Source organism: Lonchura striata, chromosome 2 (genome assembly GCF_050655825.1).
Source record: "Lonchura striata isolate lonStrDom1 chromosome 2, ASM5065582v1, whole genome shotgun sequence".
NCBI lineage: Eukaryota > Metazoa > Chordata > Aves > Passeriformes > Estrildidae > Lonchura > Lonchura striata.
This window is the reverse complement of record NC_140704.1, coordinates 150,079,902-150,097,876: the sequence shown is the minus strand read 5'-3', so window position 1 is coordinate 150,097,876 and position 17,975 is coordinate 150,079,902. Positions and strand designations below refer to the sequence as shown.

The 17,975-nt window shown below is 38.5% G+C and overlaps 1 protein-coding gene across 3 annotated transcripts in view; it reads right to left on the bottom strand.

Moving 5' to 3' along the window:
- KHDRBS3 (KH RNA binding domain containing, signal transduction associated 3) overlaps positions 1-17,975 on the bottom strand; it is an 87,789-nt gene that overhangs the window by 44,906 nt on the left and 24,908 nt on the right. For all 3 annotated transcript variants that reach the window (XR_013339652.2, XM_031504112.3, XM_085572595.1), the window contains exons 3-4: positions 7,517-7,633; positions 5,337-5,483 (exon numbers count right to left, since the gene is read on the bottom strand). Coding sequence is in view for 2 of the 3 variants with exons in the window: in XM_031504112.3 (XP_031359972.1) it covers positions 5,337-5,483; positions 7,517-7,633 (264 nt within the window). In the remaining variant the exon portion in view is untranslated. The remainder of the gene's footprint in view (positions 1-5,336; positions 5,484-7,516; positions 7,634-17,975) is intronic.

Below are 17,975 nucleotides of genomic sequence, written 5' to 3'. Positions count from 1 at the left end.
AGAGCACACAGAAATAAAACAGACCTAACACTGAACTCTTGAAATTGAAGTATTTTTCTATCATTTCTCCTCCACTTAAAGTGAGCCAAGCAGAATGCAGCCATAAAGGTGAATCAAAGATAACTATTTTACTCAAGGTGCATCCGTACTGATATTAAAATATTAATAGGTGCTCCCATAGGAACAAAGGGATACTCTTGATACAACAGCTCTTCTGCAAATGCTCCCATTTCAAGAAGGAAGGTTTGTTCTAACACCAACCATTTCACAATTCAATGACAAAACAAAGAATCTGCATCTCACTGCAAATCTGAGTTTATTACTACTATTTATTCACTAGACAGGGACCGAAAGATTGTCAGGCAGTCTTAAAGCCTTTGAAACATAACCCTGCATTGAAAAAGAGATTAAAACTTCCATGAATTCAAATCTCTCAATTATCCTTGAAACATTCTACTTCTCCTAGACTTCTATAAATAGAAATAAAAGTTGTCCTTTATTGCCATTGCTGAACAAAGTTACTGGTGTTCAAAGAAGCAGCATCATAACAGGATTTTGTCCAAACTGCTTTAAATAGGTTCTGAAATTTAACTCCCAACTGCCCACCTGAGATCATCTATTTAGCAGCAGAAGCAAATTTAAAAAAGGTCTAAAAGACTGAAATACCTGTTTCAAATGGCATAACTGAAGCTTTTGAGAAACAGAGTCCATTAAATGCCCAGGACTCAATACCTAACCAATCCATCACAGGGAGCAGACTACAAATAGGAAACTGAACACTGTTCTGGCCAGCTACTGTACAGAAACCCACTTTGTATTTTTTGTTTGTTGCTGGATCAGAACTGGCTACAAATGCAAAATTCTATGTCCTGTATAGAACAAAATGCCAAGAAACTATCACCAGCATACAGTATCAAAGTTCTGACAGCCTGTATCAGAGGCCCTTTATAATTTCTTCACAGAACACCTTTTTCATAACTGGACCCCTGGAAAAATACCTTTGATCATTTTATACTCAATTTAAACCCTTAGCAAAGATGTGCTTGGGTCGCCACTCTGTGTTGGGTCCCTTTTCTTTTCTCCCTGATGCTTTCTCACTTTCCTGCAGCACATTACCAGACACAGCAGCAGCCTTAGGTCACAGAGAAGGGCTCCACTGTGCACAGCACAGAACAGAAAACATGGCCCTTATCACATATGCCAGAGGCAGCAGGAGGATACAGAGTGAAGGGGCAGTACAAGGCAGCCACGATAAGCTGCAGTGTTAATCCATTAGACTCTGAAATGGATTCCTCAATTAAAAGTAGCAGACGGTCAATTTATGAATACTCACTGCTGGAAACAGCACACTTCAAGTCAAATTAAGCAGGCAATCTTTTCCTCACCTAGAAGATAGACATGGAACCCCTTTAAACTGCATCCCTCCTCTGAACAGCTTAGGCAGTGGCAGCACTTGAATTTCATTGAAATGCTGCTGCTGAATTTCAACTGAACAGGTGTATTCTCATTTTATGAATAAACTGCCTACCTTGACTAACTACAGTCTTATCCAGCCATGAAGGGTGCATTTACATCAAATCTATGCAAGAGATTTTTATTCCACAAAACCCTATACTTACAAGATCTATGTAAACCTTTAAAATTTTATCTGATTTTCACCCAGCGAGATCAACACACTGTCAGCAGCTCTTCTTGGCATCACTCCAGCTTAAGACCTTATTTCAATTTATCACTCAAACCATTAGCAAAGCTATTTATTTGTATCATGTTAGTAGAGCTCTACAAAACCCTTTGCAGCTTTGCAAAGCACTCAAGTAGATCTTTATCCTGACAGTGAACAATCAATAATTATCAGGTTTCCAGCCACCTTTTTACACCTTACAGTTACTTGCCAGCTTACTTAAGGAAAAGTTTTTGAGTTTTCTAAAGGCCACCAAGCTCTTCAAATTGCCATTAAAAGCTATTTCATCACCACATCTTATAAACCAAATATGCAGAAAGTAGGACAGGCTACAGGAAAAGGTTGTGAATTCTACTCACATTGTCATATAACTGGTATAGATTGTTCTCTCAAAGTAATTTTTATACTTTGCTTTAAAGACAAGGAAGGCAATAAATTCTGGTAATCAACAGCAAAGGGTAATTAGTGCTGTCTCTGTCAGAAGACAAATGACTGCCACTACTCCTAAAATTAAGCCAAACCAACTAAGTTCTAATGGCCAAAACTGCCATAACCATAGAATCACAGAATGGCTGGGGATGGAAAGGGCCTTAAAGAGACCATTTCATTCCAACTCTCCAACCATGGACAGGGACACCTTCCACTAGACCAGGATGCTCAGGGCCCTGTCCAGGCTGGCCTTGAAAACCTGATATAATAGAGCAGCCAGGGGATGGTGAGGTTGAAAATACATGGCTTTTTGACCTGACAGAAGTAATTCTGAGGTAAGCAGTATTAAGGACAACACCCACCAATCTAATACTCAAACAAGAGTGCCAACCAAGGAGTCTGGACAGAATAAAGGGAAGAACTAAAGAGTCTGGCTAATTTAAAGGAAGATAAAAGATATACTTAAAGTCAGAAACTGCAATTCCAAATGCAGAAGAAAGGTAAGACTCAAGGCAACATACCCTCAAAAACAGTTTTCATTTTTTGGGTTGAGTAATGCAAATAGTTTAAATGAAATTACACCACTGCAGCTGCTTGAGGTTAAATTTCAAGGCAAGGATACTTGCCATGGTTCCAAAAAGAGAAGCTGAGGCATTTTTGCTATAGTCAGCTACCACAAGGATATTCTGTATGCTGCATTTTAGCAACAAATATGGTGTTATGTTCAGCACTGATCTGAAAAAGGAACAATAACCATATGCATAAATTGGATCTAGCATCTAAAACTGTAGGAAGTCAGAGTGACCCTACATTGTAAGGGGAACACAAATTATGATCATAATCATATATACTCATATCAGGACATCTTTCCTGAAATAAAACAGGTAATTCCTTAAAAAAGCTACAACAGACTTTGGAGAAAAAAAAAAAAAAACAACAAGTTGCATCAGTGAACCAAACAGTAGCTCTAGAGAAGAAAAAGCTGTTCCTTATTCCTTCAGTGGCTGCTGCAAGGTGGGGCAGGCAAAAGAGATTAGGGCATTTAGAGCAATTCTGATAAACTTACATTTGAAAAGCCAAAGGGAAATTAAGATACTGTTGGCTTGATCCCACAGTTCAAAGATTATGTAGCATCAGTTCAGCTCAGTATAATAAAGATGCAATGATCAAAAAATAAAGATGGAAAAATGTATAGCCACCAGTCAATAGAATTGCTCATTATCAGTCTGTAATTCTACTGGCTTAACACACTAATGACCAGGTTTTGATAAGCTTACTTCATTTATGGCAACATTAGGGAAATCAAGCTCAATGAAGAAAAATAAGACCTCTGATGAAGGGGGCATAGGGATGAAGCATATCCTTCCTTCCAGCACATGCAAAAAGCATTTATTAAATTAAACCTATTTCTAGCTAAAAAAGGCAGCTGTTTGCTGTCCAGAATAGCCAATAACTTAATTCCCCCTTATCTATCCACACCATTAAATCACAAATCCTGTAAATAGAGTAACCTTTGACATTATGACAGCCCAGCATTCCTACAAATATTCTGTAGAGTATCCCCTGTCTGATCAGTGAGGATGTCTGAACAGTAGTACACTCATTCACTGCTTTTCATATGCATCAAGAAAAAAGCAATTTGGAACCTGCAGACAAATGTGCAATGTGATGCTTGATTTTTTTATAAAATGATAACATTGCTTTTTAGCTGTCCTAAAGTGCATCTACATTAGTGTTATTTCACATCAGGACATGTTCCTATGAACCTACTGACAACTGTCATTTATCATGCTTTGGTTCATACCACAGCATAGTATTGGGCCACCTGAACTGACTTCATTCAGACAAAAACAGGTTGGAAGAAACACACAAGGAGCGTACAGCTCCAATCACCTGGAGACTTAGTTTCATAAAATAGCTTGAGTTGGAAGAGAACAAGGGAGATCATTTCAGTCCAAATCCTGTCCCTACACAGGACACCTCTAAAGTCCCACCATGCACCTGAGAGTACTGTCCATTTCTTGAACTCTGCCAGGCTTAGTGCTGTGACCATTTCCCTGGGGAGCCTGTTCCAGTGCCCAGCCACTCACTGGGTGGTTTCATACATGTGGACTAGGAGCACTGTTAAGTCACCAGCACCAACTCTACAAGAGATAACCCCAAGTGGTCCCCAGTACAGCCACTCTGGCTCCACTCAGACATTTCCAAGCTGCTGTCACTCAGATACATGCCTCTGGAAACTTTCCTTGGCCAGGTTTCCACACTTCCCAGATCTGACATAAATAAAGACTAACACTTGGGTAACATTTTCAGCAGTAAAAATAAACAGAAGTCAATACACCTTGAGAAGGCTTTGCTTTCTATACTATTCCTTTGATCACCAATCACCTTTGATCACTGAAGAGCTAAAACTCAAGAGCTAAAGCAGTTGGGAACTTCATACAGACAAATATCACTTCAGGTGCTCCAGAGCTTCCTAAGAGAGGCTATATTTTTTTCAAGCAGTTTAAGATTGAAAAGAAGTAAGGTTGCTTCTTACATGAGGAGCAAATGAAGTTATCTTCTAATGGAAGACATTAGAAACCTAGGTATATCCCAAACCTGGAGTACAAAATTGTACTGGAAACCAGATGTCATTTTTATACATTTTATACAATGGAAGCTGAAGCATAGACCAGAAAATAAGTATAGCTCACATATCACATAAAAATGAAGACTCAAGATAAACCTGTAATAATTCTCAGCACTGAACCAGGATTACAGGTGAGAAATACTACAGCTTCAAATGTATTAATTCCTAAAAAGAACTGATGCTTCACATGTACCAAGAACACAGGAAAGGCACACATTTTACAGATTTTTACAATTATTTGTAGTCTGCAATACTTTGCATATGACTAGTTAAGCAAGAAAAGTTTCTCTTTCACTATAGGTCAGATCATGAGGTTTGTGTGGACAGCTACAGATTCACCCAGTAACTGCCTGTACCAAAATGCAAAGTATTTGACAATTATAATTTCTTTCACAAAGGAAATCAAGCAACATGACCTCACCAATACTGTGCACTGTTCAGAATCAAAGAACAGTTTGGGTTGAAGGGACCTTTAACATCATTGAGTTCCTACCCCCTGCAATAGCCAGGGACTCCTTTGGTAGACAAGCTTGCTCAGTTTTAGAGATAATATTTCTCATTCAAGAATGCTCATAAAGACAAAAAAGTACTAACAGGGATGAGAAACTTCTTGATTTCTTCCAATGCATGTCCCATTCTGGCATATGCTTCTGCAGGTGGAGCAAACACTTCAATTAAAACATGTAGGTCATCATTTAGGTGGAAATACTTTGCCTCTCCACTTTTTCTCAACTCTTCCTCCTAGAAGATAAGAAAAAGATTGGTTTTACACATTCTTGTTTGAAGCATTGTAATGCAAGTGTTGAAGTTTCTCCAGAGGAATTTGCAGACACTGTTCACTCATGTTCAGATATCTGCAACCAAAAACGTAACATGAAATAAGAGCCAACAGCATCTGCTCACATACAGAAATTGTAGTACAAGGAGGAATGTTTCCAAGAGTCTTCCCAGGTGCACCAGTTTCATGAAGACACTCTTCTTGAAAGTAAAGTCTACAGAAGCAGGTTTGATCTAATATTCCACAAGAGTAAGCTTCTTTTACCAATATTATTTCAATCTCAGTATTACTATGCCGTTCTCACTGAAGTCTTTATCCAATGAGTGGCATCCTTCACAGAACTGTGCTATTTGGACATAAAACTAACAGCATATGAAATGAGGGAAGAGAACATTAGCAAAAAGAGTTCACTAGCTATTTCAGCAGCAAGCTTATTTCTTTCATATTCCTTCACCCAACCCACTTCAATGACTGCAAAGCTGAGTTCAATGGAGTGAAGGAGAGCGCAGTTCTCAAATACTGACAGTCATGTGCAAAATATTCACAGACCAAAAGGGCAGCATTTGCTTTTTCAGGCTGCCCCTCACCTGTGTGTACTTGACTGATCCAAAGGGATGAAACCAGATAATACTATATCAAATAATTAGCAGTTCTGTTGTCTAAAAGACTAACACTCCCCTGCAGCTTCCCATATTTGGCATGCACCAGGTTAGCACTTCACCCTTAAGATGACTAAAATTGTAAGTTGCAATGATAGCTGAAATCTCCCCTTCACACCCCTAATTATGGGTTGAGGTTTACATGTGACAATCCATTTCTGCTCCTCGTGAATAACATTCTTATCAACATGATTTGTGTTTAACTATGAAGATGTTTAAAACAGAAAAAAAAAAAAAGTCTAGCTCGCTGTCAGAACACCCAGACAACGAAGAGTTCACTCAGCAGGATTAGACTCCATCAGTAAAATCATTATTTTGTCAATAAAAATAAGAGATCATAAAAATAGAGAGTAACCTAATATAAATGCCACAGCTCAAATAGTTAGTTTTAATAGGAACCCCTCAGTTAAATATTTCAGGCACAGTTACTCAAAACATATGAGCCACTAGGACTGGAAGCTAGTTGAGTTCCCCATACTGTTTTTTAGTATATACTTGCACCACACATTCCTTGTCCTTTTCTCCTAAAGAGGAAAAAAAAAAATCACTGTGCAGTTAGTTTATGTAGAAAAAAAAGTGCTAAGAAACTTTCTCTCTGTGCTTATCAATCAAGTTGGCTGATAAAAGCAATAAGCAATGGAAGAGTTACCATTTTCTGGGCAGGACCTGGTAAAAGAGTATTTCAATCAGCACCTTCAACAAAACATACAGAATTTCAACACAGGTTTTTTTAAGATCATTCCCATAGCCAAAATTTTAGGTCACTCTGTGCTTTTTTTACTAAGTTCATTTTATTATTGTATTTTATTTTAGTTCTGCAACATGACTTGGGAATGCTTCCATTACTTTATCCATTACTTTCAAGGCCATAAGTTGGACTTTGATGATCCATGTGGGTATCTTCTAGCTCGGGATATTCTGTGGTTCTATGAAAACACTACACACTAAAACTTTTATAACAGCATACAAATGAAAATGAGTTCATTCACTCACTGGCTACATCTCATAACCCTGGGAACATGTTAGGCATTTCAGGTTTTTTCTTGTTTCCCATGAACACCAGCACAAAAGCTACAACTTGCTCCCATTCCAGTATCCCCCTTTGACAGCAGCTTAGCTCCCATAAAATTCTCTGCCTTCCATTACTTGACATCTATGGGCTTGGTTTGCCCACTGCATGTGCAATCTTGAATTTTACTGGCCAAAGAGAGACATTAACCAATAATCAATATTAGGCTCTCCTATGCTTTTTTATTTGTTCCAATTTTCATTATAAGGTTTGTTCCCCTCCTCAGAAATTTAAGTATCAAAACTCCACTGACATACTCAGGCCTTACCTTTGTCTTGTCCCTCATAGAACCTTTTCCCAAAATAGACATTTTTGTCAGTGTTTCTTCCTGTAAACGCTTTAGAGAATTACCACGTGGACCCAAAAGTTTTCCCACAAAGTTGAACTGTAAGAAAACAAAAAAAAGCCAATAAAACACCACATTAATCTCATTTGATTTTTAATTGTAAATTAATGAGCAATGAGTAAATTAGAAGGGATATTTTGCTGGATCAGCTTTTGGTCATAGGTGTAAATTATTAGATCATAAATTAAAAAATATTAAGTACAATCACATAGTATAATTATTAGAATGTCAGTGGCTCTAGCAACACGGAAGTATCTAACTGAAGGATAACTTGGTGTCCACTACAGGCTGCCAGACCAAGAGGAGCCTGTTGACAAAGCCCTCTTCCTCCAACTAACAGAAGGCATCATGCCCAAGGCTTTTGTCCTGCTGAGGGACTCCAACCACCCCAACATCTGCTGGAAAAGCAGCAAGGTGAGCTGCAGGCAACCCTGGAGACTCCTGGAATGCACGTGGGACAACTTCCTGACCCAGATAACAGAGGGGAGGCATTACTGGATCTGTTGGTCACCAAGGCAAACCAGCTCAATGGGACATCAGGATTAGAGGCAGCGACCATGCATTGGATGTAGATCAGGTAAGGAGTAAAGTTGGTCTCATGAATTTTAGGAAAGCAGACTTCCAGCTCCTTGGGGAGCAAGTCAGTGGGAGACCCTGAGAGACTGCCCTCAGGGATGAGGGAGAGGAACAGAGCTGGCAGATCTTTAAGGATCTTCTATTGGACACAAGAGTTAGTGATTCCCAGCAGCAAGAATTCAGGCAAGGAAGGCAAGAGACCCCCATGACTGAGCAGGGACAGGCTGGTCAAACTAAAGGGCAAGAAACAAATACACAAACAGTGACCTGGGAAGAGTATAGAGATGAAGAATGGTTGTGTAGAGCTGAGGTGAGGAAGGCCCAAGCACAGCTGAAACTCAATCTGGCAAAGGACACAAAGAGCAACAGAAAGAGCTTCTCCAGATGCCCCAACCAGAAAAGGAAGCTTAGAAAAGGTATTGTTCCCCCTTTGCCTGATAAACAATGCTGGAAAACTGGTTACAACAGATAGAAAGGTTGAGGGACTCAATAACCGAAGTGACACAATCATTTTAAAAAGATAGTTTTAGGCAGAAATAAAATATAGTGATGTTGGACAGCAAACAGGCTGAAGCCTTATGGCCTCAAGTTTATGAAACAGTTCCTCAGTTCTTTGCTTGTCCCTCTACAGCTGTGTCAATGAAGAGCCAAGCTGGGCTGCACTGATCTCCCTGTTCATCTGGAGTTACTCTAAAGGACCTAACAACGGGGCAATGGCAGTCCCAAATCTCTTGTTGCTACACTGGAAGTGCTGATGGAACAAAGGCCGAGCTGCACCCACCCTACAATGCAGAAAGTCTAAAGCTCATTTCTTTCAGCTTTAGACAAAAAGGAAAACAAGCATTAAAGGTCAACTAAATATGGAAATATAAGTTTATTCCCCTTACTAGTTGCAAATTCAATTCCCAATGTAGACCTGACAATACTGTTGAGAAAATGGCTTATAGGCAACTAAAGTCCACAGAGCTTATTAAATTTAAGGCCCTGCATGAACTAGTCTTTTCTGAAATTATCAGGTCATATAAAAAAATTATCAGGGAATTTCCTTATTTTTTTTTATTAGAGTTGTCCATTTTTATCATATGGATACTAAGATACAATCAATAAAAAAATTAATCAGAAAGATTGAACAGATACAGGCAGAAATTTCTCTTGCTGAGAATATTCAGGACTCAAGGCCACTGATGGGGTCCTGTGCAATTTAATTTACAATCCTTATTTCAACAGAAGGTGGAACATCTGAAGGCACAGATGTTCTTTAGAGATTCCTTTTAACTTGGACTTCTGATTTTATTGTTTCTGAAGATATAACTAAGGAACGCAAACAAAATGAAAGAATTTGTAACAAATTTGAACCTTGAGATGTCAATTATTTCTTATCAAGAGTTTCCTTAAAGGAAACTCCTAGTTCAGCTCAAAGTAAAGCTTTCATGTAGAGGAGCACAACCTCAGTTTTTCAAGCATTACTTAAGACTACTTATGTCTACTTATAACAGCCTTTTAAGCTACTGGGAACAAAAATAAACACTTATTCTTTACCCCAGGTATATTATTTCGGTTAAAACCAAGTCGTTTAATGTTGTGTAAATCTAAAAGTTGATGTACCAAACTTTAATACCTCCAAAAGTTGTCATCTTTTAAAAATCATGAAATCTGTAGTGCCAAAGTCAGACACTACAGAAGCCATACAAGGACTGCACAGATGACATGTTCTAGACACATTTAATGACCATGAAAATGTATTGTCTGTATCCTGAGATCCACTGAACTATTCTTTTCTGTGCACTGAGGCTCCAAATATTTGATTTGACAAGTCTGAAGTATTAGAAACTTGTGTTGCAAGTCTGAAATTCTGCTGATTTAAAAGCACAATACTTCTAGGTGTAGCTTAAAAGCACAAACAAAAGTTAGTAAAATATGGCTTGAAACACACTCACAAAGTATTTTTGCTCCCACATAATAAAACTGAAAGGCTTTGGAACATTTCAGTTGATTATTCCACAAATAAAACCCATTTATGATATTGAATGAATCTTTTAAGTAGAAAACAGATTATTTAATTTGAACAGCTACTGCATTTTGTTCAAACTATTGGTTTATCTCCCTTTTACATCAAATTGGAAACATCTGATCAAAAGCTTATTTTGAGATATTTCATAGATATAGAAGCACTCAAAGTATCAGTCACTAAGTTACTATTACTCCTTAAACACTGCTTTCCATCAAATAATAGAATGATTCAAACCTAAAGGTACAAATCCAGCACACAGTAAAAAATTTTACTTACAAATTTAACAAATCCTGTTTATCTGCTGGTGTTATAGAAGCAAGTAAGCCTGGCAGATCCAGGTTAGCTCTCACACAAGATTCTCACATACAAGTTGCATGGGTGCTTCCCATGTTCTACATTTAGGGTTTACTTGCCCCAAGAGCACATGAACAAAGAATAAATTCAGATTTATTATTGAACTCAAAGGTTATAAACTGTCTCTGAATTATATACAGACATCTGAGCAGGTCTGCCTGGCACAGAACAATCATGTTCACTAGTGCTGGATCAGAACCAGACATGCCAGACTCCCCTCTTTACTTGCCACTCCCAAACAGCACAATCACCTCAAAACTTCTGTAAATACCAAAAATTGTCCTTACCTTCACTAACTTCAGCTTAACACTGTATTAAAGCAGTCACACTGTATTCCAGTGCAAGCTGGTTAAGTTTTCAGTTCTACAGGAGAGATTAACTCTTAAGATTCAACCACAAATGTTATTCTACGCTGGATCACCTTTGCCAAGTCAGGAACTGTCTCTGCACTAAGACAGCTTCTAATGTATTAGGTAAGTACCAGTAAACCATGAACAATGGCATATAAAAGAGGAGATAAAGTCCCCAACTCAAATTTGCTTCTAGACCAGCCCTGAAGGATTTGACAAATATGATACCTCAATTATAGCCATCTTTGCAAAAACAGTATTGAGACTCAGATTCACAGACCTGGGAGGAAACAATTAGATAAAATGGGAAAAAATAGCACCTCAGCTACACTTCTAACCAAATAATATTCTGCTGTTGATAAATGGTACCCTCTGAACAAAATATCATCCAATAATACATTAGTTTGAGCAAAAGGATGGAAGATTTGAGAGGTGTTCTTATTCCTAAAATCTGAGATCACTGACATGACATCCTCCTGAACCTCTGGTTTACTTTGTGGGTAAAGTGCAACAGCCCTTCCTCAAATTCCTAGGAAACAGGATTTTTCTCTAGATCATGGCATCCATTAGCTGCCAAATACTGGTCAACTGTACTGAAGTGTATCTGTTTCCCTTTTACAGATTCTCCTAAAGTCTGTAACAAAAATCTCTAGTTTAAAATACATCTTAAATATAAAACATGTTTCACAATAAAAACAATGAAAAAATAAGTTATAAGGCTTCTGCTTCAAAATTGTGTCCTTTCTTAGCTGTTCATAAATCCTTATTTTAAAAAGCATTTTTTTCAGTTACCATACAGTGGAAATTATGGGCATCACTGTGTAGCACCCATTTCTTGAAAATCACCAAATCAAAACATGAACAGTTGTCTAGAGATTTGTTTTCTTACCATATCACTGCTTGAAATTATTCCCTGAAAACATTTCAGGAGAAACACAGATACAAAGAACATTCAAAGAACATGATAATCTCTTCAGAACTATTTTATCTACTATATAAATTTTAACAAAAAAAATCTAATGCCAGTGCTACAGCATTTTTAAATGTATATATTACAGGAAAGGGGATGTAATAGAAAAAGTAATCCTTGTTTATCCCCAACCAAGGCAAGTCTGCTAAGAATGGTTCATCCAGCTTAAAACACTTAGTGAAAGTATAAATGCTTGACCAAATGCTTTCCTGTAAAGCTTTACGCACTCCATTGTTATTAAAGCCATAGAAAGCTTTCTTGACATATTAGTTTTCTGCAATGGCTTCTCTGTGACAAGGCCACCAGAAAAAAAAAAAATTAAGATTCAGAGCACTTTCCTTTAGAATGACCTGAAACAAGGCAAACATCAAGGTTTTTCCTATTCATCTCAGAAAGATAAAGTTTTTATAGAAAGGTAAGTGCTTCAAGCATCAATGTTACACCACAAATTACTCTCCTTCATGTACCATAGTAAAAAGTCTTTAAACATTTATTCATAGCAGAAAGCCTGGTCAATTTTACTACAAAGTTGCTCAAAAGTTCTCTGCTATTACTATCGATGCTTGTTCCTCCACATTACTTCAGGTTATGCAATGACATTTTCTCATTTCTGCTTTAAGAAATGAGCTATTATGAAAAATTGCTTTCTAACTAGTCATGTGATTAAAATATTAATCTCTCCACGACTTATTACATAACAGTGGCAGATATATTGTATATGACAATGCTATTTTAAAACAGGTATTTTCACTTTAAAAGTTGAGCTAAAAAGTTTAATGGATACCAGTTCCACAAGTCAGTAACTTTTGAGAAAATATATGTAAAGTATCACTTTAGGGAACAACAGACCATTTCTTCCTAACTTCTGAGATTTACCCAGTACTTAAGTGCAAATCTATGAGCAATTTTTAAGATGCTAGCCTGTCAAAATAGAAATAATTATTCCCCACAGTTTTGATCCATCTCATGGAAAGCCATCATGATTCCATTTGCCATTGATGGAAACTATTTTTTTTCACTATTTTAATTCAGAACACCCAAGTTCAGAAACTGACAAAGCAAAATCAGGTTCTGAGACTAAACTACTTCACAATGCATAGCCATTAAATGTATGGGAGGGGGATGACACCTTCCTGCCTCACAAGTACACAACCAAGCTCTGAGACACCTTGCACACGTGACGGCTCTTCATAGCAGAGTTGGGACAGATCCAGGATCCCTCCACAACTACATCAGTACCTTCCTTGAGGGGTCAGATTACCTTTTATGCCTTTAAGTCTGTGAAAGTTTGAAGATTATTTTCAAGCACAAAACACAACAAAAATACAGGTTTAAGCATCAGATTCTCACACACAACCTGGAGTCAGTTGAGGTATTCAGCAGATCAAAGAGCAAGTCACTCTAACCTTAGTGCCCTAAGCTGACAAAATCTTATTCTACTACCTACAGTTTAGACACCCAGCATGCACATGGACACCTTTCTATAGGTAACTAGATTTATCAGTTCTACCTCAAAAAGTTGGCCCTTTCCCTATAAGGCTGCATAAAAGCCCATGTTAATCCTCACTGGTAGTAGATGTCCCAGTTACAACAGGATTGCAGACAGCATTACCAAAGTTCATTCAATCTTCACCTAAATACCTCAGATTAATTTCCATATCACAGCATTTCAGGCTTCTTGGAGGCATCTGCAGGGCTGGACTAAATAAAAAAACTCTAAGCCTCTGCACAATCATATTTTGAAAAGGTGTGACTGGGCCTGCAATCTATAGAGGAGTTTCCATAAGATTTTGTCTTACCAAGTAAGACTGTCTGTCACCATATCAAAAGACATTAAATCAGGGACCTTTTTACAGGAGTCTGTAAATAACACAAGGAAATCTAAAATGCACAACCAGCCTCAAGGAGAAACTGAATATAACTCCTGGGACTAACCATCTTGAGTTATTACATAGCACAGACAAAATTCAGGTTGTCTTGGTTATTCCATCACCTTCCATCCAAGTCCAAAAATGAAAAAAAAACATTCAGACCAACTATCTGTAGCATAAGATGAACCATGTTAACTAACACTGCCAAGGGTTGAATAAGACAAAGGTTAAGGGATATGACTACAGAGTATCACAGGAAGAACCAAGAGCTCTTAGAGGAGGCCAGTAAAGCACATCACCAGCAACACTCAACTATTTGTGCACTAAGCAAAAGACCAAAAACTCATCATTTTTCAGGGCAAGCAAAGATGACCAAAAAAGTGCAATACATACTTTTGAATGTGAGGTCTACCAGGTTATTTTCCAACAGAAACCCAGCTGCTCTGCACTTCAGTTGAAGAGCTTCTGCTGCACTTAACCTGTCACCTTCCAGGGCTGTCAGAGGTAATTGCACAGGACCCAGCCATGGGCTCATGAGAATGGATCTGACAGGACAGGAAATGTGAGCAAGCATTACCATGCCAGGCTGATCTGATCAGAGCCTGGACTGCCTGACCTGTGCTGAGGCTATTATGATTTATTCAAGGAATCAGTTACAGGAAAGTTTTAAAGAAGGAAAAGGCAATGTAATATACTTTTCAGGTCTAGCAAGCTGTCTTGCTTGGGGGCAGGGCACTGATGGGTTGTTTTGGTTCACAGACCTCTTTTATAACCAAACACTAGGATAGGATTAATTAAATATCAATAATAAATAAAGAGAAGAGGCATCTTTCTTTTCCGGAGTCATCCACGACAAATACAAGCAAAGGAATAGTTTCTGTTGTCAAAAATCACTTATATTTGTGGTTATTTTAATTTTCATCAATTTAACACTGTTAAGGATTTAGCAATTTTAACAACTTCAGGTGTTTGTTTTTTTTTATCTAGTTTAACAGCTGGATTGTTTATTTATGGGAATATTCTGTTAATGAAGCTGAATCAAACTTTTTCTCACTACTTCCTTGTTACCAAAGTTAGTTAAACCCAAACTGTAATCTAATGCCCATTTGAGAGATTTATCAATTATTATAATAACTTTGTCAGCTTTAAACAGCAGATTCTCACGTCACTAACCCCATAAAGACTACATATCCTGAAAAAATGGAGATGCCTTTGTTCAGGATCTTGCAAAATAGGAAACAGCATTAGTGTGGATGGCAGGCAAACATGCCAGAATGATAGCAGAACTGTGAATTCAATACTGACATGCTGAAGATTTTTTTTTTTTTTTTTTTCACAGATTTCATCCATATTTAAGTCTGGAATTTCTTGTTCAGAAGCATTGGTCATCAAAACTGACTAGTAGAAAGAAAACTCACACATGAGAAACAATTTTTTTAACCATTTTTCTGAGGAATTCTCCCTTAGTATTTTCTACCAACAACACATTTGCAGCAATACCAACACCTACCACAGGTAAAATGGTCTAGGAAACTGCACACATACACAGAACAGCAGTGCAGAGGCACAGAGCATTTATGCAAAACATTCATGCTTTTATGAGGACCACAATATTTTTTGGGAAGTTCTGTAGAAGAGAATCACAGGAAAGTACAGGATGGAAGGTACCTTAAAGATCATCCAGTTCCAAACTCCTTGATATGGGCAGGGACACCTACTCAACCAGGTGCCTCAAAGCCCCATCCAGCCTGGCCTTGAACATTTCCAAGGATGAAGCATCCACAACTTCTCTGGGCAACTATACCAGAAGCCTCACTGCTCTTTTAGTGAAGAATTATTCCTACTATCTAATCTAAATCCCTCCTCTTTCAATTTAAACCCATCCCCACTTGTCCAATCACTTCACACCCTTGTAAGAAGTCCAATTCCAGCTCTCTTGTAAGCCTTTAGGTACTGGAAGATACTGTAAAGTCTCCCTGGAGCCTTCTCCAACTCTCTCACCCCAACTTCCTAGCAGAGGTGCCTCCAGCCCCAGTCATCTTCATGACCTCCTCTAGACTCATTCCAACAGGTCCATGTCCTAAGCTCTGGTGACCCCAGAGCTGGATGCAGCACTGCAGGTAGGGTCCCACCAGAGCAGAGAGAAAGAATTCCCTCCCTCACCTGCTGCCCACAGGGCTTTGGATGCAGCCCAGGACACCTCTGGTTTCAGGGCTGCAAGAGCACATTTTGGGATCATGTTGAGCTTCTCTTCCACCAACACCCCAAGTCGTCCTCCTCAGGACTGCTCTTGGTCCATTCTCTGCCCAGCCTGTATTTGTGTCTGGAATTGGCCCAACTCACAGAGATCACCTTGACTTGACCCTGCTGAACTTCACAAGCTTTGCTCAGTCCCACCTCTCCAATCTCTCAAGGTCCCTCTGGATGCCATCCTGTCCCTCCAGTGTGTGTCAACTGCACCACACAGCTGGGTCAGTGAACTTACAGAGGGTGCACTCAGTGTCACTGTCCATGTCACCAATGAAGATGTCAAATACTGACTGCTGCTCCAAGTCCCTGTACCAGTCCCCAAGGAACTCGCCCTTGATCACCACTTGGACACTGAACCAATGACCACAACTCTGAGTGTGACCATCCAGCCAATTCCTTCTCCACCAAGCCATCCATCCATCACATCCCTGTCTCTGCAGATTAGAGACAAGAGTGACACATGGGACAGTGTCAAATGCTTTACACAAATCCATGTAGATGACATCACTTTTTTCCCCTTATCCCCTTATCTACTAACCCTGTAACCCTGTTAAAGGAGTTCACCAGTTTTGTCATGCACAGCTTGTAAAGCCACCTTATCTGTCACCAATCAGACAACATGGATAAATATCCAACACAGGTACTCTACATAGAGTTGAGAGGAACCAAGATGATTGGAACAACCCCAAATCTATCCACAAATCTTGACAAAGCACCTCTAACTTCTGAGCATTCCTCTGAACACACAAAAGAGAAATAGGCCTAGCACTTCAAAAATTTATTTATGCACAAGGACTTTGTTCTTCCATGGACAGGCATCTAAAACTCATGTCATTAACTGCAGACTACAGTATGCCAGGATAAAGTACTTAGTTTGCCATGTTGAAGTTATGTCACTTCATACAATGTATCGTAATTTATTAAATCTCAAAAATAAAACCAAAAGCCTGGTTCTAATACCAAGTGATAGCAAATTGCAGTGACTCGCTGTGGTTTAGGGCAGGGGCTTTTGAGAGGTATCAGGAGTACCTATTATAATTCTGAACTGATACTCACCTCCCAGAATACTCCTATACAGTGAGAAATTTTAGTTCATTTTGAGTCTACAGAATCTTTAATGAGCAACCTTTATCAAATATTCATCTATAAGCAATAAAATGGAAATTTCTGAGAGAAGTTGAGCCCCCAAATACTGGGGTAAAAATATTCTTAAATATTATGTATCTAGGATTTTATTCACTCAGGAAGAAGAAATTTATAGAGACACCAATATTTTCCTTTCTGTGGAGCAGTCCTAGCAGAGATGAAAGAACTCACATAACATGTCTGTTCTGCACAGCTGTTTTATTTTGCACCCTGGACCTTCCTAGACATAAGTTCAGGCTTCTTTCCATAGCACACACGAGGCTTTATTCCAATTCAGTGTCATTATGGGTCAGAATCAAAAAGCAGAGCATCTCTAGCCATTCAGAATACGGCAAGAGCTTTCCTACTAGCTATCCTAAATAATTTCAGTGTTTAGTCCTATAAGTTGACACTAGATAAAGAAGCAGAAGTATCTTTCAGAAGGCAGTGTTTCCCTTTTTAATAGCCAGTTTGCCTTTCTTGTCCCTGAGCTCAAGTATCTACATCTCAACATTAAGAAAAATGTCCTGTTAGCAAACACTGACCATGGAGTAAGGGGTTCCTGTATTTCATCTTCCCATTTTCATGTTTCTGCATGCTTGTATATAGCTCTACTTAGCCATAAAGATGACTTAAGTCAGAGTTTCAAAGGGATGCCCACATGATGTTAAGCCTTGCACTCACTCAAGGAATATTTCATGAAACTTTGAACAGCAGCAAAGAAATCCCTGCAAGTTATCTTGCACAGGCCTGTAAGAAAAACACTGATACTGTGCAGAAAAAAAACAATTATAAAAGGTTTTCCTAAACAGGAGGAAGGAATGGTGACTTTTTTTCCTCCATGAACCAGATAGTCTTGCAATTTCTAGTAGGA